This window comes from Pseudophryne corroboree, chromosome 1, assembly GCF_028390025.1.
Source record: "Pseudophryne corroboree isolate aPseCor3 chromosome 1, aPseCor3.hap2, whole genome shotgun sequence".
Taxonomy (NCBI): domain Eukaryota; kingdom Metazoa; phylum Chordata; class Amphibia; order Anura; family Myobatrachidae; genus Pseudophryne; species Pseudophryne corroboree.
In genome coordinates, this window is record NC_086444.1 from 262,678,877 (window position 1) to 262,701,329 (window position 22,453).

Consider the following 22,453-nt stretch of genomic DNA (forward strand, 5'->3'; position numbering starts at 1 on the left):
ACCGATAAATCCCTTTCTCCGATTCCACAGGGGCCACTGGACGCCCGCCCAGCGCTGTTCTTCCTTGTTGTTTTTTGTTTAACGGTCTGCGGTTCAATTGATGACCGTTGGTTGAGTTCAGGTTAACCTGTTTATGATTATTAGGTTCGATTCCAGGGTTAGTTTGGATTATCCTGGTTCAGTAGACGTCAATAACCTCCTCTACCTTTATAGGTTTCTCTATTACAGCTCTCCTTGGGCACAGTTTTACGTAGACTGGCTTGGAGGGGAGATAGTAGGGGAGGAGCTAGCCACAGGGTTAGAATTTTGTTTAAAGTGCCAGCTCCCAATTACTGCCTACTATTCCCCATTGTAACTACGCTCCAGTGGCCCCTGTGGAATCGGAGAAAGGGATTTATCGGTAAGTACCAAAATCCTGATTTTTCTCTGTGATTTAGTCACCATATCTCTCCTTTATCTCTGCTGGTGCTGACTACACTGTGCAGGGGTTTGGGTTTAGGGATATAGTGCTGCTAATTGTACTGTTACCTCATACTGCAAGTTATATCATGTCTGCTACTGAGGGTAACAGTTCTGGGGCAGAACACACTGCTGGTGTTGCTGAAGCCACAGGCACATATGGGGAGAATATAGCAGCTGTGGGCTCTGGTTCTGGGGGCTCCTTGCCCCCCAGTGGGACTGTGGCAACGGAGGCACATACTGACCCTCCGTGGGCTGCTTTTCCACGCTTCTGCATATGCTAGTTCATAAACTGACACCCCCTATGGGACCCCCAATGCCGGTACAACCGTATGTGGTCCCTGCAGCTAACCTGCCATGGGCAGATGATTTATCTGCTCAATTAAAGAAGTTGAACCAGTCCCTATGCAAGAACGAAAATAGCCAACTGAGTTGGAAAGGGGTGCTATAGCTGTAGCTCCAATTTGTGTGTAATGAGCAGGTGTCTAAATAGTCTAGTCACACCTATATAATGGAACATGCAAACAAAAAAACAGAATGGAAGCGCTAGCTGAGATGGATTGTCTTTAGGAAATACAGTGATATTTAATAGATTAAAATTAGAATACAGAGTAAAATGATTAAAATAGGTCACACTGCATCAATGAGCTTCCAGTCACCATTCAATTATAAGTTAGTCACTTGCCGCTTGCTCCAATGTCCCCATAGGACCCGCTTAGTTGAAATGTCCCTTATTCTGGGGCTGTTGCACTGTCCCTGGGCCGAAAACTTGTAATCTCAACGCTGGAGGAATATCTGTCCCAGTAGTGTAGCAATAAAACAGGAAAGTCCTCACCAGTATTGCGTGATTGTAATGAAATTCGGTCCTTGGTATATGGATGTGGATTGGTATATGGATGTGTTCAAATGGCAGCACTTTTAGCAGAGTCCACAGTGGTCCAAGCGGTGATGAGTGATCCGTGAAGAGGTGACACAGGCTCACAACTGATGCATTTCACAGCTAACTGCTGCTTTATCAAAGGTCCCTGACTACTAAAAAGTCTGACCAACGCTCGCCTAAGTCCAAGAGGTCCTCTAAGCGAGCGCTCGTCTCCTCACAATCCACTGCTGTCACTGACATCTCGTCTGATGAAGACAGCACATACACTGACCCCACAGGTTCTGACTCGGATACGGCTGATGGGGAGGGTAGTTCACATGTGGATGTTCCTGATCTTTTGGAGGCTATTAAGTTAATTATGCAGATTACGGATGATCCCGAGCCATCCGTTCCTCCTAAGAAACCAGATAGGTTCAAGCGTCAGAAGGTGATTAAACAAGTTTTACCTCACTCTGACCACCTAGTGGATATACGTCAGGAACCCTGGCAAAGCCCGGTTATGAAGTTTGTGCCTCAAAAGAAGATGCTGGCTCGCTATCCCCTTGCGCCAGAGCTGTCTATGAATTGGGAAACGCCTCCTCCAGTAGACTCGCATGTGGCTAGGATGGTGGTTTCCTCAGCTCTACCTGTCACTACCGTCACGTCTCTAAAAGAGCCTACGGATAAACGCGTCGAGGGTTGTCTAAAAGCGATTTACACCCTCACGGGTGCTGCACAAAGGCCCACTCTTGCAGCTACATGGGCGGCAGAGGCTATTGAAGCATGGGCCTTGGAGTTAGAAGCTGAAATCTCCTCTGACCATGCTAGACAATGCTTGTCACAGCTTCTCGTTATATTAAAGAGGCGGCTTCTGATGCCCGTATCCTAGCAGCCAAGGCCTCTACTAAGTCAGTCCTGGCTCGCAGGATATTGTGGCTGAGATCCTGATCTGTGGATCTGGACTCTAGAAAAACTCTGGAGGTACTCCCTTTCAAGGGGGATATTCTGTTTGGGGAGGATTTAAATAAGATAGTGGCTGACTTGGCTACTGCCAAAACTGCCTGTCTGCCTAATACAGCTCCTTCTGTGTCGAAGGCTAAAGGTACGTCCTTTCGTCCTTCAGGTAAAGCAAAAGGTCAGGCGTACCATAAGCAGGCCCGCACTTCCACACCTGGTAAGCCAAAGCCCAAAAGAGCCTGGGCTGCCCGTCAGCCAGCAGCCAAGACCGATAAGCCTGCCGCATGATGGGGTGGGCCTCCCCCTGGGGGATCCCAGGGTGGGGGGCCGTCTTCTAGGGTGTACCCAGGAATGGTTGAAGACCACTTCAGATGCCTGGGTACGGGAAGTCGTCACTCGAGGTTACGCCATAGCCTTCAAAAACCGACCCCCTCATCGATTTTGCCAGACAGACATCCCGTCAGACCAGACATAAGCAAACACTCTGCATTCGGTGGCACAGACCCTCCTGGATACAGGAGTCGTAGTACAGGTGCCTCTTGCTCAGAGGGGCCGGTGGTACTATTCTCCGCTGTTTCTAGTCCCGAAACCGAATGGGTCCTCCCGGCCCAGTCTCAACTTCAAGGCACTGAACAAGTTTGTGAAGGTTTCCAAGTTCCGTATGGAAACCCTTCGCTCTATAGTTCTGGCCTTGGAACCTGGGGATTACATGGTCTCCCTGGACATACAGGATGCTTACCTGCATATTCCTATAGCAGTGTCACATCAACAATACCTGAGGTTCGCTATTGGCAACCTCCATTACCAGTTTCGGGCGTTACCTTTTGGTTTAACAACGGCTCCGTGAGTCTTCACCAAAGTTATGGCGGTGATGACGGTGGTACTCCGCCGTCAAGGGGTCAGGATACTGCCGTATCTGGACGACTAGTTAATACTGGCAAATTCCCCAGATCTTCTCCTGCGTCATCTGGATATGACGGTCCGGTTTCTACAAGCCCACGGGTGGCTTATCAACTGGAAGAAATCCTCCCTGGTCCCTGCTCAGAGCATGGTGCATTTGGGAGTGCTGTTGGACACTCACAACCAGAGGTTGTTCTTGTCTCAGGAGAAAGTCCTGAAACTTCAGGACAGGATTCATTGCCTCCTTTCTCTTCCGCAAGTGTCGATACATTCAGCAATGCGGGTGCTGGGCCTCATGATATCCGCAGTCGACATGGTGGAGTGTGCTCAATTCCATTCTCGCCCCCTCCAGAAGCTGATTCTAGCCAAGTGGGACGTCCTGCCTCACCGGATCGGGTCTCAAATGATCTCTTTGACTCCGGAGGTCTGTCTGTCGCTGCTCTGGTGGCTCCAGGACCAACAACTGTGCAGGGGCTGTCCCTTCTGGATATCCAACTGGGTCCTGTTGACAGATGCCAGTCTAAGAGGTTGGGGCGTGGTGCTAGAGCAGCACTCCTTGCAGGGTCAGTGGACCAAGGAGGAATCTCTCCTCTCGATCAACATTCTGGAATTGCGGGCAGTCTTCAATGCGTTGAACCTAGCCCAGCATTTGATTCAGAACCGTCCTGTTCAAGTGCAGTCTGACAACGCCACCACAGTGGCTTACATAAATCATTAAGGCGGCACTCAAAGCAGTTTGGCAATGAAGGAAGCCTCACGGATTCTACGTTGGGCAGAACGCCATCTACCGGCAATATCTGCAATATTCATTCCGGGAGTCCTGAATTGGGAAGCAGACTTTCTCAGTCAGGACGTGCATGCCGCCGAGTGGGGCCTCCATCCAGAAGTGTTTGAACTCCTCGTGGAAAGGTGGGGTCTTCCAGATGTGGATCTGATGGCATCTCGACACAATCACAAGGTTCCGGTCTTGGGAGCAAGGACAAGGTATCCTCAAGCAGCATTTGTGGATGCGCTGGCAGTGCCGTGGAGGTTTCGGCTGCCGTACGTGTTCCCTCCTGTGTCACTCCTGCCCAGGGTAATTCGGAAGTTCAAGTAAGAAAAAGGAAATCTGCTTCTCATAGCTCTGGCGTGGCCCAGACGGCACTGGTTCTCAGACCTGCAAGGCCTATCGTCAGTGTCCACTTCTACTTCCACAACGCCCAGACCTCCTCGTTCAGGGCCCCTGTGTCTACCAGGACCTAGCCCGGCTGTCTTTGACGGCGTGGCTCTCGAAGCTTCCGTCTTAAGAGCTAAGGGTTTTTCTGAAGAGGTCATTAAAACTGTTGCGGGCCCGGAAACCGGCCTCTGCTCGGATTTACAATCTGGTCTCGCATTCCTACTTTGTTTGGTGCGCATCTAACCATTATGACACTTCCAAGTTTAGTACAGCCAAACTTTTGGCTTTTCTACTGCAGGGCCTAGATTTAGTCCTGCGTCTGGCCTCCCTCATGGTTCATATTTCTGCCTTGTCGGTGTGGTTTCAGAGAAAAATTGCGACTTTACCTGATGTTCATACTTTCACTCAGGGTGTGTTGTGTATCCAACCTCCCTATGTCCCGCCTGTGGCTCCTTGGGACTTGTCGGTGGTTTTTGAGGCGTTGCAGGAGCCTCCATTTGAACCTCTTGGTTCAGCTGACCTTAAGTGGCTTTCCCTTAAGGTGGTGTTTCTGTTGGTTATTGCCTCTGCTAGAAGAGTCTGATTTGGGTGCCTTGTCTTGTAGTTCCCCATATCTGATTTTTCACTGACTGGGTGGTTCTTAGGACTCGTCCCGGATATTTGCCTACGGTGGTTTCTTCGTTCCACCTTAATCAGGAGATTGTGGTTCCTGCTTTTCTCTCCTGATTTGTCTCCCAAAGAGCGGTCTTTGGCTGTGGTACGGGCTCTCCGTATCTATGTGAAGAGAACTGCTTCTATTCGAAAGTCTGATTCTTTGTTTTGTTTGGATTTCACAAACGTGGCTGGCCTGCTCACAAGCAGACCCTGGCCAGGTGGATCAGAATGGTGATTGCGCATGCTTATGTGAAGGCTGGTCGGTCAGCTCCTGTTCACATTACGGCCCATTCTACTCAGTCTGTTGGACCTTCTTGGGCAGCCCAACGTGGTGCGAACCTTGATCAATTGTGTAAGGTGGCTACGTGGTCCTCTGTGAACACGTTCATAAGGTTCTATGCCTTCGATACTGTCGCTTCCCAGGATGCTTCCTTTGGACGCCGGGTTCTTGTGCCCGCTACAGTGCGTCACCTCCCATAAGGAACTGCTTTAGGACATCCCCATTGTCCAGACTTGTGGAGCCCAGTGTACCCCGCAGCAGAAAACTAGTTTTATGGTAAGAACTTACCCTTGTTAAAACTCTTTCTGTGAGGTACACTGGGCTCCACAAGGCGCCCACCCTGACACTTAGCTTCTTTGGGTTGATATGGCATTTGCCACTGACACTACTCGTCGTGAGAGTGTGGTGTATGTGGCTACTAACCGTTGTCGTCTCTTTTCCTGCTACTGCATTGGGCTGGTTAACTAAACTGATCTCCTGTGCTGGGAGGCGGGGTGATATAGGAGGCGGCGCTATGCATCTTGGGAAGAAGGTCAAAGCTTTGAGCTTGTTGGTGCCTTGGATCAAGATCCTACTCTACACCCTATTGTCCAGACTTGTGGAGCGTTTTTGGGGTATAGAAGAATGTCTGATTTATGGTGTATAATAGAAGTTGAAAACTTATTTTGTTTTTTGTTTTTTTTGTGTTTTTTTTTCAGACTGCTAAAATCTGCAAATTCTAGATCCCTTCTCCCATCAATACTTTTTTACATACCTATCCCCAGTACTATTTTTCTGGAAATATAGGTTCAAGAAATACAGGTCTGGGGCTATTAAACAGTTCTAGTTAGATGCTAGATAGATTTTAGAAAAGAAGGCACTCAAAATGGTCTTTAAAATAAAACTTCTGGAAAATACATTTTGGACCAGAACAGGGTCAGGAACCCAGCTCCAAATTATGTTGCATGTAATCAGAGGTTCAGGAACTGGTTTTCTGCCAAAATATAGTCCCACTTTATTTAACCAGTTCTTGGCGTGTTTTTTTTTTTTTTTTTTTTAATTGAACAAATTATGCTATTTAAACTACTCAAAGTGCATGATACTTCATTAGGAGGGGTGTGCCACAGTTTCTGCACTGTCCCAATGCCTTTCCATTATTTCTCTACACGTGCTCAGTGGGGTGCAGTTCATTTGCTGGGAAAATGCAATGCAAGTTTTTAATTGAAAAATGAAAACCCTGAAAATGGCTTGCAGGGCCTAATTCGCTTCTAATAGAATAGACACCTGTGGACTGGCAACTAAAGCTTGCCTGACTTTAAAACAAAATTGTATGTCATGAGTGAATGAGTTGCAACTCTAATGTGGTTTACTTCTAATCTCATTATTTTTTATTTTTTCTCTCAAAACTGCAGTTCTACACAAATGATTGTCAAAATGCTTAATGTCTCACTGGGCATGATTCAATTCAGTGACAGTTGAATAGCACCATGTGACACTTAATTACTGGATTTCTTCTTGCACCCACAGGAGGTGTGAGCAGAAATCCGACTAAAGTGCCGGCACATTGCTGATACCTGCCCGGCAAAAACATCGTCGCGCCAGACACTAAGTCGGCGGATGCCCGTTCTCCTGACAAAACTTCCTGTATAGTCTGGAAGAATGGGAATTCTCCAACTTAACACTGCGCTGTATTGAATAGCACCGGGAGCTAATTCCCAGCACTATTCAACGGTCACTGAATTGATTAGTGCCCAGTGACTCTTCCTAACTCTGAAAATGCAGCAGAACCTCTTCAGTACATGTGGAATGTTTTATGCTTGGATCACATGTTTACTTTATACTTTGTTCATACATATGGAGGTTTATATGTCAAGTTCAACAATTCATAACTTGGATTTTGTTTTGTATTCCACTGACCAGTGTAACTGCAATGTGAGAGCAGTGGACCTCCTTGCCATGGGCGAATGCCATCTACTAATAGCACCTGAAAGCGATTCAGCTTTTGAGTCATTTATGCGTCTAGCTGCACCTCTGCCTTAGTCCAAAATCATGTGAACAAACCTTCACTGTGATTCGTCTGAATCTCCCCTTCTGTTCCAGATAGCGCAAGTAGTGTTTACTCCTACACTTCTATAGGCAGAACTCTTATTTAGAGAATTATCCCGTTCCAGCAGAAAAACGTTTGAGTGCACCCATAATGTGCCCTCAACCATCTTGCCTTAATGCGCCACATATCTGGAGATGCCTGGCGTAAGTGAGCTGAAATGTCCTGTGCAACTGTTGGGGTCATGGTTTTTTTTTTTTTTGTTCTTCCTGAAATTAGTTATTCGCATGACTAGGCTAATAGGATGCACAAGCAGCTTATGCTGAATCAAATGACATGCGCCATGCCTATATTCTCCATGCATCTGCGACTGAAACTGTATATGAAATGCTACGTTGGTGCTTTTTAGGAAGACAAATGTACCATTTTGTATGCAGATAGTCTCGCACAGAATAAAGGCTTGCCGCATAGTTTAATGAGTATAAGCTGCTTGTGTGTACTAAGATTTTGCAAATAAGATGCATTTTAATGTAAAGTCACAAGTAAAGATGCTTGCCATGCTTTGACTAGAAGGGCTGTTTAACGTGCAGGGATGGTAAATGTTTGTGGATCTATATGCTAGTAAGTGATTTCAGTTCTGCATGATGGGTGGTCTTCTGTTTGCCGGCGGTCGGGCTCCCGGCGCTCAGTATACCGGCGCCGGGAGCCCGACAGCCGGAATACCGACAATTATTTTCCCTCGTGGGGGTCCACGACCCCCATAGAGGGAGAATAAAATAGTGTAGCGCGCCACCGTGCCCGTAGCGTGGCGAGCGCAGCGAGCCCGCAAGGGGCTCATTTGCGCTCGCCAAGCTGTCGGTAAGCCGGCGGTCGGGCTCCCGGCGCCGGGATGCTGGTCGCCGGGAGCCCGACCGCCGGCCAGCCGTAGTGAACCCCTGCATGATATAGTCTGTCAGACAGATGGGGCAGTTCTTTGTTTGTTTTTTTTTATTTTTATTTGTAGATAGTTAATGGGCATCCAACAGAACAATTCAATTTTCTCCAATTAAGTGCCACAGGGTCCCACATTATTGCTCACCACTTCAGGGGGCTGCAAGAAATGTGGGTGAAGTCTGGCTTTTGTGTGCACAAACAGCAAATGTGATTAATGGGTGCTCAAAACAATTTCTCTATCGTCCTAGTGGATGCTGGGGTTCCTGAAAGGACCATGGGGAATAGCGGCTCCGCAGGAGACAGGGCACAAAAAGTAAAGCTTTACGATCAGGTGGTGTGTACTGGCTCCTCCCCCCATGACCCTCCTCCAAGCCTCAGTTAGATTTTTGTGCCCGGCCGAGAAGGGTGCAATCTAGGTGGCTCTCCTAAAGAGCTGCTTAGAAAAGTTTAGCTTAGGTTTTTTATTTTACAGTGAGTCCTGCTGGCAACAGGATCACTGCAACGAGGGACTTAGGGGAGAAGAAGTGAACTCACCTGCGCGCAGGATGGATTGGCTTCTTGGCTACTGGACATCAGCTCCAGAGGGACGATCACAGGTACAGCCTGGATGGTCACCGGAGCCTTGCCGCCGGCCCCCTTGCAGATGCTGAAGTAAGAAGAGGTCCAGAATCGGCGGCAGAAGACTCCTCAGTCTTCTAAAGGTAGCGCACAGCACTGCAGCTGTGCGCCATTTTCCTCTCAGCACACTTCACACGGCAGTCACTGAGGGTGCAGGGCGCTGGGAGGGGGGCGCCCTGGGAGGCAAAATGAAAACCTATTTTGGCTAAAAATACCTCACATATAGCCTCCGGAGGCTATATGGAGATATTTAACCCCTGCCAGAATCCGTTAAGAGCGGGAGACGAGGCCGCCGAAAAAGGGGCGGGGCCTATCTCCTCAGCACACAGCGCCATTTTCCCTCACAGAAAGGCTGGAGGGAAGGCTCCCAGGCTCTCCCCTGCACTGCACTACAGAAACAGGGTTAAAACAGAGAGGGGGCACTAATTTGGCGTTAGAAATATATAATAAAGATGCTATAAGGGAAAACACTTATATAAGGTTGTCCCTATATAATTATAGCGTTTTTGGTGTGTGCTGGCAAACTCTCCCTCTGTCTCTCCAAAGGGCTAGTGGGTCCTGTCCTCTATCAGAGCATTCCCTGTGTGTGTGTCGACATGTATGAGGACGATGTTGGTGAGGAGGCGGAGCAATTGCCTGTAATGGTGATGTCACTCTCTAGGGAGTCGACACCGGAATGGATGGCTTATTTAGGGAATTACGTGATAATGTCAACACGCTGCAAGGTCGGTTGACGACATGAGACGGCCGACAAACAATTAGTACCGGTCCAGACGTCTCAAAAACACCGTCAGGGGTTTTAAAACGCCCGTTTACTTTAGTCGGTCGACACAGACACAGACAGGGACACTGAATCCAGTGTCGACGGTGAATAAACAAACGTATTCCTTATTAGGGCCACACGTTAAAGGCAATGAAGGAGGTGGTACATATTTCTGATACTACAAGTACCACAAAAGAGGGTATTATGTGGGATGTGAAAAAACTACCGTAGTTTTTCCTGAATCAGATAAATTAAATAAAGTGTGTGATGATGCGTGGGTTCCCCCCGATAGAAAATTAGGGGCGGTATACCCTTTCCCGCCAGAAGTTAGGGCGCGTTGGGAAACACCCCTTAGGGTGGCTAAGGCGCTCACACGCTTATCAAAACAAGTGGCGGTACCGTCTATAGATAGGGCCGTCCTCAAGGACCAGCTGACAGGAGGCTGGAAAATATCATAAAAAGTATATACACACATACTGGTGTTATACTGCGACCAGCGATCGCCTCAGCCTGGATGTGCAGAGCTGGGGTGGCTTGGTCGGATTCCCTGACTAAAAATATTGATACCCTTGACAGGGACAGTATTTTATTGACTATAGAGCATTTAAAGGATGCATTTCTATATATGCGAGATGCACAGAGGGATATTTGCACTCTGGCATCAAGAGTAAATGCGATGTCCATATCTGCCAGAAGATGTTATGGACACGACAGTGGTCAGGTGATGCAGATTCCAAACGGCACAAAGGTGTATTGCCGTATAAAGGAAGAGGAGTTATTTGGGGTCGGTCCATCGGACCTGGTGGCCACGGCAACTGCTGGAAAATCCACCGTTTTTACCCTAAGTCACATCTCTGCAGAAAAAGACACCGTCTTTTCAGCCTAAGTCCTTTCGTCCCTATAAGATCATATCTGCCCAGGGATAGAGGAAAGGGAAGAAGACTGCAGCAGGCAGCCCATTCCCAGGAACAGAAGCGTTCCACCGCTTCTGACAAGTTCTCAGCATGGCGCTGAGACCGTACAGGACCCCTGGATCCTACAAGTAGTATCCCAGGGGTACAGATTGGAATGTCGAGATGTTTCCCCTTCGCAGGCTCCTGAAGTCTGCTTTACCAAGGTCTCCCTCCGACAAGGAGGCAGTATGGGAAAAAATTCACAAGCTGTATTCCCAGCAGGTGATAATTAAATTACCTCTCCTACTACAAGAAAAGGGGTATTATTCCACACTATATTGTGGTACTGAAGCCAGAAGGCTAGGTGAGACTTATTCTAAAAAATTTTTGAACACTTACAAAGGTTCAAATCAAGATGGAGTCACTCAGAGCAGTGATAACGAACCAGGAAGAAGGGGACTATATAGTGTCCCGGGACATCAGGGATGCTTACCTCTATGTCCCAAATTTGCCCTTCTCACTAAGGGTACCTCAGGTTCGTGGTGCAGAACTGTCACTATCAGTTTCAGACGCTGCCGTTTGGATTGTCCACGGCACCCCGGGTCTTTACCAAGGTAATGGCCGAAATGATGATTCTTCTTCGAAGAAAAGGCGTCTTAATTATCCCTTACTTGGACGATCTCCTGATAAGGGCATAGTCCAGGGAACAGTTGGAGGTCGGAGTAGCACTATCTCGGATACTGCTACAACAGCACGGGTGGATTCTAAATATTCCAAAATCGCAGCTGATCCCGACGACACGTCTGCTGTGCCTAGGGATGATTCTGGACACAGTCCAGAAAAAGGTGTTTCTCCCGGAAGAGAAAGCCAGGGAGTTATCCGAGCTAGTCAGGAACCTCCTAAAAACAGTGCATCATTGCACAAGGGTCCTGGTAAAAATGGTGGCTTCCTACGAAGCAATTCCATTCGGCAGATTTCACGCAAGAACTTTTCAGTGGGATCTGCTGGACAAATGGTCCGGATCGCATCTTCAGATGCATCAGCGGATAACCCTATATCCAAGGACAAGGGTGTCTCTCCTGTGGTGGTTATAGAGTGCTCATCTTCTAGAGGGCCGCAGATTCGGCATTCAGGATTGGATGCTGGTGACCACGGAGCCCAGCCCGAGAGGCTGGGGAGCAGTCACACAAGGAAAAAATTTCCAGGGAGTGTGATCAAGTCTGGAGACTTTTCTCCACATAAATATACTGGAGCTAAGGGTAAATTTATAATGCTCTAAGCTTAGCAAGACCTCTGCTTCAAGGTCAGCCGGTATTGATCCAGTGGGAAAAACATCACGGCAGTCGCCCACGTAAACAGACAGGGCGACACAAGAAGCAGGAGGGCAATGGCAAAAACTGCAAGGACTTTTCGCTAGGCGGAAAATCATGTGATAGCACTGTCAGCAGTGTTTCATCCCGGGAATGGAAACTGGGAAGCAGACTTCCTCAGCAGGCACGACCTCCACCCGGGAGAGTGGAAACTTCATCGGGAAGTTTTTTTCCACATGATTGTAAACCGTTGGGAAATACCAAAGGTGGACATGATGGCGTCCCGTCTGAACAAAAAACGGGACAGGTATTGCGCCAGGTCAAGAGACCCTCAGGCAATAGCTGTGGACGTTCTGGTAACACCGTGGGTGTACCAGTCGGTGTATGTGTTCCCTCCTCTGCTTCTCATACCTAAGGTGCTGAGAATTATAAGACGTAGAGGAGTAAGAACTATACTCATGGCTCCGGATTGGCCAAGAAGGACTTGGTACCCGGAACTTCAAGAGATGCTTACAGAGGTCTTATGGCCTCTGGCTGCTAAGAAGGGATTTGCTTCAGCAAGTACCATGTCTGTTCCAAGACTTACCGCAGCTGCGTTTGTCGGCATGGCGGTGGAACGCCGGATCCTAAGGGAAAAAGGCATTCCGGAAGAGGTCATTCCTACCCTGGTCAAAGCCAGAAAGGAGGTGACCGCACAACATTATCACCACATGTGGCGAAAATATGTTGCGTGGTGTGAGGCCAGGATGGCCCCACAAAGAAATTTCAACTCGGTCGTTTCCTGCATTTCCTGCAAACAGGAGTGTCTATGGGCCACAAATTGGGGTCCATTAAGGTTCAAATTTCGGCCCTGTCGATTTTCTTCCAGAAAGAATTGGCTTCAGTTCCTGAAGTCCAGAAGTTTGTCAAGGGAGTATTGCATTTACAACCCCCTTTTGTGCCTCCAGTGGCACTGTGGGATCTCAACGTAGTTCTGGGATTCCTCAAATCACATTGGTTTAAAACCAGTCAAATCTGTGGATTTGAAGCATCTCACATGAAAAGTGACCATGCTCTTGGCCCTGGCCTGGACCAGGCGAGTGTCAAATTGGTGGTTTTTTCTCAAAAAAGCCCATATCTGTTTGTCCATTCGGACAGGGCAGAGCTGCGGACTCGTCCCCAGTTCTCTCCCTAAGGTGGTGTCAGTGTTTCACCTGAACCAGCTTATTGTGGTGCCTTGCACCTACTAGGGACTTGGAGGACTCCAAGTTGCTAGATGTTGTCAGGGCCCTGAAAATATGTTCCAGGACGGCTGGAGTCAGGAAAACTGACTTGCTGTTATCCTGTATGCACCCAACAAACTGGGTGCTCTTGCTTCTAAGCAGACTATTGCTAGTTGGATGTGTAATACAATTCAGCTTGCACATTCTGTGGCAGGCCTGCCACAGCCAAAATATGTAAATGCCCATTCCACAAGGAAGGTGGGCTCATCTTGGGCGGCTGCCCGAGGGGTCTCGGCTTTACAACTTTGCCGAGCGGTTATTTAGTCAGGGGCAAACACGTTTGTAAAATCCTACAAATTTGATACCCTGGCTAAGGAGGACCTGGAGTTCTCTCATTCGGTGCTGCAGAGTCATCCGCACTCTCCCGCCCGTTTGGGAGCTTTGGTATTATCCCCATGGTCCTTTCAGGAACCCCAGCATCCACTAGGACGATAGAGAAAATAAGAATTTACTTACCGATAATTCTATTTCTCGGAGTCCGTAGTGGATGCTGGGCGCCCATCCCAAGTGCGGATTGTCTGCAATACTTGTACATAGTTACAAAAATCGGCTTATTATTGTTGTGAGCCATCTTTTCAGAGGCTCCGCTGTTATCATACTGTTAACTGGGTTCAGATCACAGGTTGTACAGTGTGATTGGTGTGGCTGGTATGAGTCTTCCCGGGATTCAAAATCCTTCCTTATTGTGTACGCTCGTCCGGGCACAGTACCTAACTGAGGCTTGGAGGAGGGTCATGGGGGGAGGAGCCAGTACACACCACCTGATCGTAAAGCTTTACTTTTTGTGCCCTGTCTCCTGCGGAGCCGCTATTCCCCATGGTCCTTTCAGGAACCCCAGCATCCACTACGGACTCCGAGAAATAGAATTATCGGTAAGTAAATTCTTATTTTAATTGCTTGGGTCGGCACCCATTAATCATCGCACAAAAATGTAATCGCCTACATTGAGTTTAAAAACTTTTGTAGCCTTTCAGTGACCCTCTGAATGTGTGCACAGGGACACTTGTATGCATGCAGATTTTGTGCTTTGGGTCTGTATGGCTATAAATGCCTGTTTTTTTTTCCCAGTGGTGTGAGTAGTGTGGTACTGGAGATTCCAGGCCTTTTGCTGTCTGTGCTGGCAAGCTTACCCTACTGGTGCTAATGACTATTAAGTCTAAGTCTACGTTTCTTTGACAGTTTTTCAAAGAAAGAAACCGACTTCAATTCCCTTCAAGCCAAGCTCAGAGACAATGAGGCTCTTCTCCACTCCAAAGATGCTGCACTGATCACTGCACAGAGCGAAAGGAAATCTCTTGAGCTGGAAGTAGATAACCTGAGATCTGAGATTGGACAGGTAGGTGCCTGTGTTGTAGCTTTTTCAGGATTTTATCTATACCTTGCACTGTCAATGTGACTCAGGATTTTTAGAATCCAAGAATGTATTTATAATATATTATATAATCTTTTGTCTTTCAGCTTGAATCTGCTTTGGCAAATTTCAAGATGCAGCTTGGTGAAGAAACACTGCAGAAAGTGGACTTGGAAAACCGTTGCCAATCCCTGACTGAGGAGCTTGAATTCCGTAAAAATATCTATGAAGAGGTAATAATGGAGTTCTTGTTTAATGTGTCTGCCATATCCAAGGATTGTACTTTAATATGTAAGTCTGGTCATGCTGTTGAACTCCCATTCAACCAAACCAAGGTCATACTACATAATGTTCTGCTATTAAACCCCTTGGCTTTGCGGATCTCTTGTGAAGATGGTGGTAAAGGCAACAAAGTACTTTATAAATAACAGCAGAAACTAGTAAATGCTTTCTTTACTCATACAAGTATTATGTGAGCCTTGCAAATGAAGTGGGAGTCATTAGAGCAGAATAGGCAAACACTGTCTTGGGTGTAGCTAATACATTTTTATTGTAGTATACTGGGGATTGGATAAAGGGAAATAAAATCTTTATGGTTGCATATAAAAAATATATAGTATACGTTATGTCATATTTAGCCAAAAATTTTTTAATGACTTTTTTATTCTATCCCCCAGTATAAGTTACATATATATTTGGTAAAGTAATCCGTTTCTGCTGCGAGGTACATTGGGCTCCACAAGGAATTGACAATGGGGTGTAGAGTAGGATCTTGATCCGAGGCACCAACAGGCTCAAAGCTTTGACTGTTCCCAGAATGCATAGCGCCACCTCCTATATCACCCCGCCTCCCTGCACAGGATCTCAGTTTTGTAGTTGGTGCTGCAGTAGCAGGCACTTAACAGAGGGGCTGCTCTAGGCAGCCATAAGAGTTTTTTTTTTTTAAGAAAAAAGTGAAGACTTCAAGGGCAGCAGCAGTGTTACATGTCAGTGGACATTCACAGCTGCAGCTCCAGCTCTCCCCAGCAGCGCTGTACACTCCCGAGCCCTGGTTGCCAGGTAACTACATCTGGAGGCTCCGGTTTTCTTCTTGTCAGGCACACACGACGGAGGTTCTCCGGGATCGCGTGGCCGCGCTTCGGGAGGTGGTAAGTGGGTCTTTATCGCGATCCGGCACGGTCAGTGGGAGGTGGGCCGTGTGTGCTGGTGGTGGACACTGTGGCAATACAGGCGATCCCACTAGATCACCAGAGCAATGGGACAGGTCAGGTTTTCTCTATAAACTGTTTTATTAGAGCCCGCAGTACCCGGTGGTTTTGCCAGCAGGGGGATAGAGCTTGGACCTGAAGCCCCAGGTCGCCATTTTCTGCAAATGTTCCCGCCCTGGAGCTGCATATCTGTCTCTCCCTCACTCTCTGGCAGTGTCTGTGGCGCCATTATCCCTCAGCTCACTGTTCCTGGGAATCCTTGGGCAAATCCTCCTATGTAAAGCCGCCTGGTTGTCAGTGCTGTGACTACAAGACACTTAAGTATTCTACCTGCCTTTTTTAGTCAGTGTTAGTTAAGTGCATTTAGTCAGGGTTTCCTAGTACAATTACCCTGTGATATACATCCAGTTCTTACTGTGTACTGTTATATCTATTGTTATATAGCTGTGTAAGCTAGTCCAGTGCAGTATTGTCTGTAATAACCTCTGCATTGTACTAACTGACTATTTGTGTGTGCATTTGATAGCTGAATGGTGTCCATTTTGTGTCTTTCACTCAACCTGCTATCCCTATATTCTATAACGTGAGGGGGCTTGGTGTGTCAGGTGTTATCTAATATAGGATTTTCACAAAGATATACGGTTTTACGTATTTTTATCTGATTTAGTCACCATATCTCTCCTTTATCTCTGCTGGTGCTGACTACACTGCGCAGGGGTTTGGGCTAGAGGTATCGTGCTGCTGACAAATTGTACTGTTACCTGATACTGCAAGTTATCATGTCTGCTTCTGAGGGTAACGGTTCTGGGGCTGAACATACTGACGGTGTTGCTGAAGCCGCAGATACCTATGAGGAGAATATAGCAGCTCTAGTTCTGGGGGCTCCTTGCCCCCCAGTGGGACTGTGGCAACGGGGGCAAATAATGACCCGCCGTGGGCTGCTTTTTCCACACTTCTGCATACGCTAGTTCATAAACTAACACCCCCTATGGGACCCCCAATGCCGGTACAACAGTTTGTGGTCCCTGCAGCTAACCCGCCGTGGGCGGATGATTTATCTGCTCAAATAAAGAAGTTGAACCAGTCCCTGACTACTAAAGTCTGACCGTCGCTCGCCTATGTCCAAGGGGTCCTCTAAGCGAGCGCTTGTCTCCTCACAATCCACTGCTGTCACTGACACCACATACACTGACCCCACAGGTTCTGACTCTGATGCGGCTGATGGGAAGGGTGGTTCACATGTGGCTGTTCCTGATCTCTTGGAGGCTATTAAGTTAATTTTACAGATTACGGATGATCCCAAGCCATCCGTTCCTCCTAAGAAACCAGATAGGTTCAAGCGTCAGAAGGTGATTAAACAAGTTTCTCTAACGTCCTAGTGGATGCTGGGGACTCCGTAAGGACCATGGGGAATAGACGGGCTCCGCAGGAGACTGGGCACTTTAAGAAAGAGGAATACTGGTGTGCACTGGCTCCTCCCTCTATGTCCCTCCTCCAGACCTCAGTTTGAATCTGTGCCCGGACGAGCTGGGTGCACCTTAGTGAGCTCTCCTGAGCTTGCTAAATAGAAAGTATTTTGTTAGGATTTTTTTATTTTCAGAGAGATCTGCTGGCAACAGACTCTCTGCTACGTGGGACTGAGGGGAGAGAAACAGCCCTACTAACTGCGGATAGGTAATGCTTCTTGGGCTACTGGACACCATTAGCTCCAGAGGGATCGAACACAGGAACGCACCCTTGGTCGTCCGATCCCGGAGCCGCGCCGCCGTCCCCCTCGCAGAGCCAGAAGCCGGCGTGAGAAGCAGAAAGACGTCAAAAGCGGCGGCAGAAGACTCCAGTCTTCATATGAGGTAGCGCACAGCACTGCAGCTGAGCGCCATTGCTCCCACATTAAGCCCACACACTCCGGTCACTGTAGGGGGGGGGGGGGGGCCCTGGGCAGAAATTGAGAACCTCTTGGCAAAAAGCAGCATATATACAGTTGGGCACTGTATATATGCATGAGCCCCCGCCATTATTTTACACAAAATCGTGGGACAGAAGCCTGCCGCTGAGGGGGCGGGGCTTCTTCCTCAGCACTCACCAGCGCCATTTTCTCTCCACAGCTCCGCTGAGAGGAAGCTCCCCAGGCTCTCCCCTGCAGATTCACGGTAGAAAGAGGGGGGGCACATAAATTTAGTGCAAAATCAGTATATACAGCAGCTACTGGGTAAACACTAAGTTACTGTGTAATTCCTGGGTCATATAGCGCTGGGGTGTGTGCTGGCATACTCTCTCTCTCCAAAAGGCCTTGTGGGGGTTCTGTCCTCAAATAGAGCATCCCCTGTGTGTGGTGTCGGCACACTTGTGTCGACATGTTTGACGAGGAAGGCTTTGTGGAAGCAGAGCAGGTACAAATGAATGTGGGATCGCCGATGACTGCGCCGACACCCGATTGGATGGATATGTGGAAGGTTTTAAATGATAATGTAACTTCCTTGCATAAAAGGTTGGATAAAGCTGAAGCCTTGGGACAGTCAGGGTCTCAGCCCATGCCTGATCCTACAGCGCAGAGGCCGTCAGGGTCTCAGAAGCGCCCACTATCCCAAATTGTTGACACCAATATCGACACGGATTCTGACTCCAGTGGCGATGATGCAAAGTTTCAGCCTAAAATGGCTAAAGCCATCCGCTACATGATTAAAGCAATGAAGGATGCATTGCACATCTCAGAGGAAAACTCAGTCCCTGACAAGAGGGTTTATGTTTGGGGAGAAAAGGCATGAGGTGACCTTTCTCCCTTCACATGAGTTATGTGAAAAAGCTTAGGAATCTCCAGATAGAAAAATGCAGATTTCCAAACTGTTGCTTATGGCGTATCCTTTCCCGCCAGCGGACAGGTTACGCTGGAAATCCTCCCCTAGGGTAGACAAAGCTTTGACACGCTTATCTAAGAAGGTGGCCCTGCCGTCACAGGATACGGCCACCCTAAAGGATCCTGCGGATAGAAAGCAGGAAGGTATCTTGAAGTCCTTTTATACACATTCAGGTACCATACTAAGGCCGGCAATTGCGTCTGCCTGGATGTGTAGTGCTGTAGCGGCATGGACAGATATTTTATCTGAGGAACTTGATACCTTGGACAAGGATACTATATTACTGACCCTGGGGCATATAAAAGACGCTGTCCTATATATGAGAGATGCCCAGAGAGACATTAGCCTACTGGGCTCTAGAATAAATGCAATGTCGATTTCTGCCAGAAGGGTCCTGTGGACTCTGCAATGGACAGGTGATGCCGACTCAAAAAGGCACATGGAGGTTTTACCTTATAAGGGTGAGGAATTGTTTGGGGACGGGACGGTCTCTCGGACCTAGTTTCCACAGCTACGGCTGGGAAGTCAAATTTTTTGCCATATATCCCCTCACAGCCTAAGAAAGCACCATATTACCAAATGCAGTCCTTTCTTGCCAGAGGCAGGGGTAGAGGAAAGAAGCTGCACAACACAGCTAGTTCCCAGGAACAGAAGTCCTCCCCGGCTTCCACTAAATCCACCGCATGACGCTGGGGCTCCACAGGTGGAGCCAGGATCGGTGGGGGCACGTCTCCGAAATTTCAGCCACCAGTGGACAGTTCGCTCACGGGTGGATCCTGGGCTATACAGATTGTGTCTCAGGGATACAAGCTGGAATTCGAAGTGATGCCCCCACACCGTTACCTCAAATCGGCCCTGCCAGCTTCCCCCATAGAGAGGGAAATAGTGTTAGCGGCAATTCACAAATTATATCTCCAGCAGGTGGTGGTAAGGGTTCCCCTCCTTCAACAGGGAAGGGATTACTGTTCCACAATGTTTGTGGTACCGAAACCGGACGGTTCGGTCAGACCCATATTGAATTTAAAATCCCTGAACATTTACCTGAAAAGGTTCAAGATGGAATCGCTCAGAGTGGTCATTGCAAGCCTGGAAGAGGGGGATTTTATGGTGTCTGGACATAAAGGATGCTTACCTGCATGTCCCCATTTATCCACCTCATCAGGAGTACCTCAGATTTGTGGTACAGGACTGTCATTACCAATTCCAGACGTTGCCGTTTGGTCTGTCCATGGCACCGAGAATATTTACCAAGGTAATGGCAGAAATTATGGTGCTTCTGCGAAAGCAAGGAGTCACAATTATCCCATACTTGGACGATCTCCTCATAAAGGCGAGGTCCAGAGAGCAGTTGCTGATCAGCGTAGCACACTCTCGGGAAGTGTTGCAACAGCACGGCTGGATTCTGAATATTCCAAAGTCGCAGCTGATTCCTACGACGTGTCTGCCCTTCCTGGGCATGATTCTGGACAACAGACCAGAAGGTTTTTCTCCCGGCGGAGAAGGCTCAGGAGCTCGTGACTCTGGTCAGAGGCCTCTTAAAACCAAAACAGGTGTCTGTGCATCAATGCACGCGAGTCCTGGGAAAGATGGTGGCGTCATACGAAGCCATTCCCTTCGGCAGGTTCCATGCGAGGACCTTTCAGTGGGATCTGTTGGACAAGTGGTCCGGATCGCATCTTCAGAGGCTGATCACCCTATCCTCCAGGGTCAGGGTGTCTCTTCTGTGGTGGCTGCAGAGTGCTCACCTTCTAGAGGGTCGCAGGTTCAGCATTCAGGACTGGATCCTGGTTACCACGGATGCAAGTCTCCGAGGGTGGGGGGCAGTCACACAGGGAAGAAATTTCCAGGGTCTGTGGTCAAGTCAGGAGACTTGTCTGCACATAAATATCCTGGAACTAAGGGCCATATACAACGCCCTAAGTCAAGCGGAGCCTCTGCTTCGCAACCAACCGGTGCTGATTCAGTCAGACAACATCACCGCAGTGGCTCATGTAAACTGCCAAGGCGGCACAAGGAGCAGGGTGGCGATGGCGAAAGCCACCAGAATTCTTCGCTGGGCGGAGAATCACGTAAAAGCACTGTCAGCAGTGTTCATTCCGGGAGTGGACAACTGGGAAGCAGACTTCCTCAGCAGGCACGACCTCCACCCGGGAGAGTGGGGACTTCATCTAGAAGTCTTCACACAGATTACAAGTCGTTGGGAACTGCCACTGGTGGACATGATGGCATCCCGCCTCAACAAAAAGCTACAAATGTATTGCGCCAGGTCAAGAGACCCTCAGGCGATAGCTGTGGACGCACTAGTGACACCGTGGGTGTTCCAGTCGGTTTATGCGTTTCCTCCTCTTCCCCTCATACCCAAGGTGCTGAGAATCGTAAGAAAGAGTGAGAACAATACTCATTGTTCCGGATTGGCCAAGAAGGACTTGGTATCCGGAACTGCAAGAAATGCTCACAGAGGACTTATGGCCTCTGCCTCTCAGACAGGATCTGTTGCTACAGGGGCCCTGTCTGTTCCAAGACTTACCGCGGCTGCGTTTGACGGCATGGCGGTTGAACGCCGGATCTTAGCAGAAAAAGGCATTCCGGATGAGGTTATTCCTACGCTAATGAAGGCTAGGAAGGACGTGACGGCTAAGCATGATCACCGTATATGGCGAAAATATGTTGCTTGGTGTGAGGCCAGGAATGCCCCTACAGAGGAATTCCAGCTGGGCCGTTTCCTTCACTTCCTTCAGTTGGGAGTGACTTTGGGCTTAAAATTGGGGTCCATTAAGGTCCAGATTTCAGCCCTATCCATTTTCTTTCAAAAGGAACTGGCTTTTCTTCCTGAAGTTCAGACGTTTGTAAAGGGAGTGCTGCATATTCAGCCCCCTTTTGTGCCACCAGTGGCACCTTGGGATCTTAACGTGGTGTTGAGTTTCCTGAAATCACACTGGTTTGAGCCACTTAAAACCGTGGAGTTAAAATATCTTGCGTGGAAGGTGGTCATGCTATTGGCCTTAGCTTCGGCTAGGCGTGTGTCAGAATTGGCAGCTTTGTCACATAAAAGCCCCTATCTGGTTTTCCATATGGACAGGGCAGAATTACGGACTCGTCCGCAATTTCTGCCGAAAGTGGTGTCCTCCTTTTCATTTGAACCAACCTATTGTGGTGCCTGCGGCTACTCGTGACTTGGAGGATGCCAAGTTACTAGATGTAGTCAGGGCTTTGAAGGTTTATGTAGCCAGAACGGCTGGGGTCAGGAAAACTGAGTCGCTGTTTATCCTGTATGCATCAAACAAGCTGGGTGCTCCTGCTTCAAAGCAAACTATTGCTCGCTGGATCTGTAACACGATTCAGCAGGCTCATTCTGCAGCTGGATTGCCGCCTCCAAAATCAGTAAAAGCCCATTCCACAAGGAAGGTGGGCTCTTCTTGGGCGGCTGCCCGAGGGGTCTCGGCATTAGTTTTGCCGAGCAGCTTAGTCGGGTTCAAACACTTTTGCAAAGTTCTACAAGTTTGATACCCTGGCTGAGGAGGACCTTGTGTTTGCTCATTCGGTGCTGCAGAGTCATCCGCACTCTCCCGCCCGTTTGGGAGCTTTGGTATAATCCCCATGGTCCTTACGGAGTCCCCAGCATCCACTAGGACGTTAGAGAAAATAAAATTTTACTTACCGGTAAATCTATTTCTCGTAGTCCGTAGTGGATGCTGGGCGCCCGTCCCAAGTGCGGACTTCTTCTGCAATACTTGTATATAGTTATTGCTTAAATAAGGGTTATGTTATGGTTGCATCAGGGTTATCTGATGCTCTGTTGTTCATGCTGTTAACTGGGTAACTTTATCACGAGTTATACGGTGTGGCTGGTATGAGTCTTACCCTGGATTCCAAAATCCTTTCCTTGTACGGTCAGCTCTTCCGGGCACCGTTTCCTTAACGGAGGTCTGGAGGAGGGGCATAGAGGGAGGAGCCAGTGCACACCAGTATTCC

General features: G+C 48.4%; 1 protein-coding gene across 2 annotated transcripts in view; it reads left to right on the top strand.

Moving 5' to 3' along the window:
- The window catches only part of LMNB1 (lamin B1), a 109,944-nt gene that overhangs the window by 12,636 nt on the left and 74,855 nt on the right, over positions 1-22,453 (top strand). For both annotated transcript variants that reach the window (XM_063964241.1, XM_063964242.1), the window contains exons 2-3: positions 14,247-14,403; positions 14,526-14,651. In XM_063964241.1, the coding sequence (XP_063820311.1) occupies positions 14,247-14,403; positions 14,526-14,651 (283 nt within the window). The remainder of the gene's footprint in view (positions 1-14,246; positions 14,404-14,525; positions 14,652-22,453) is intronic.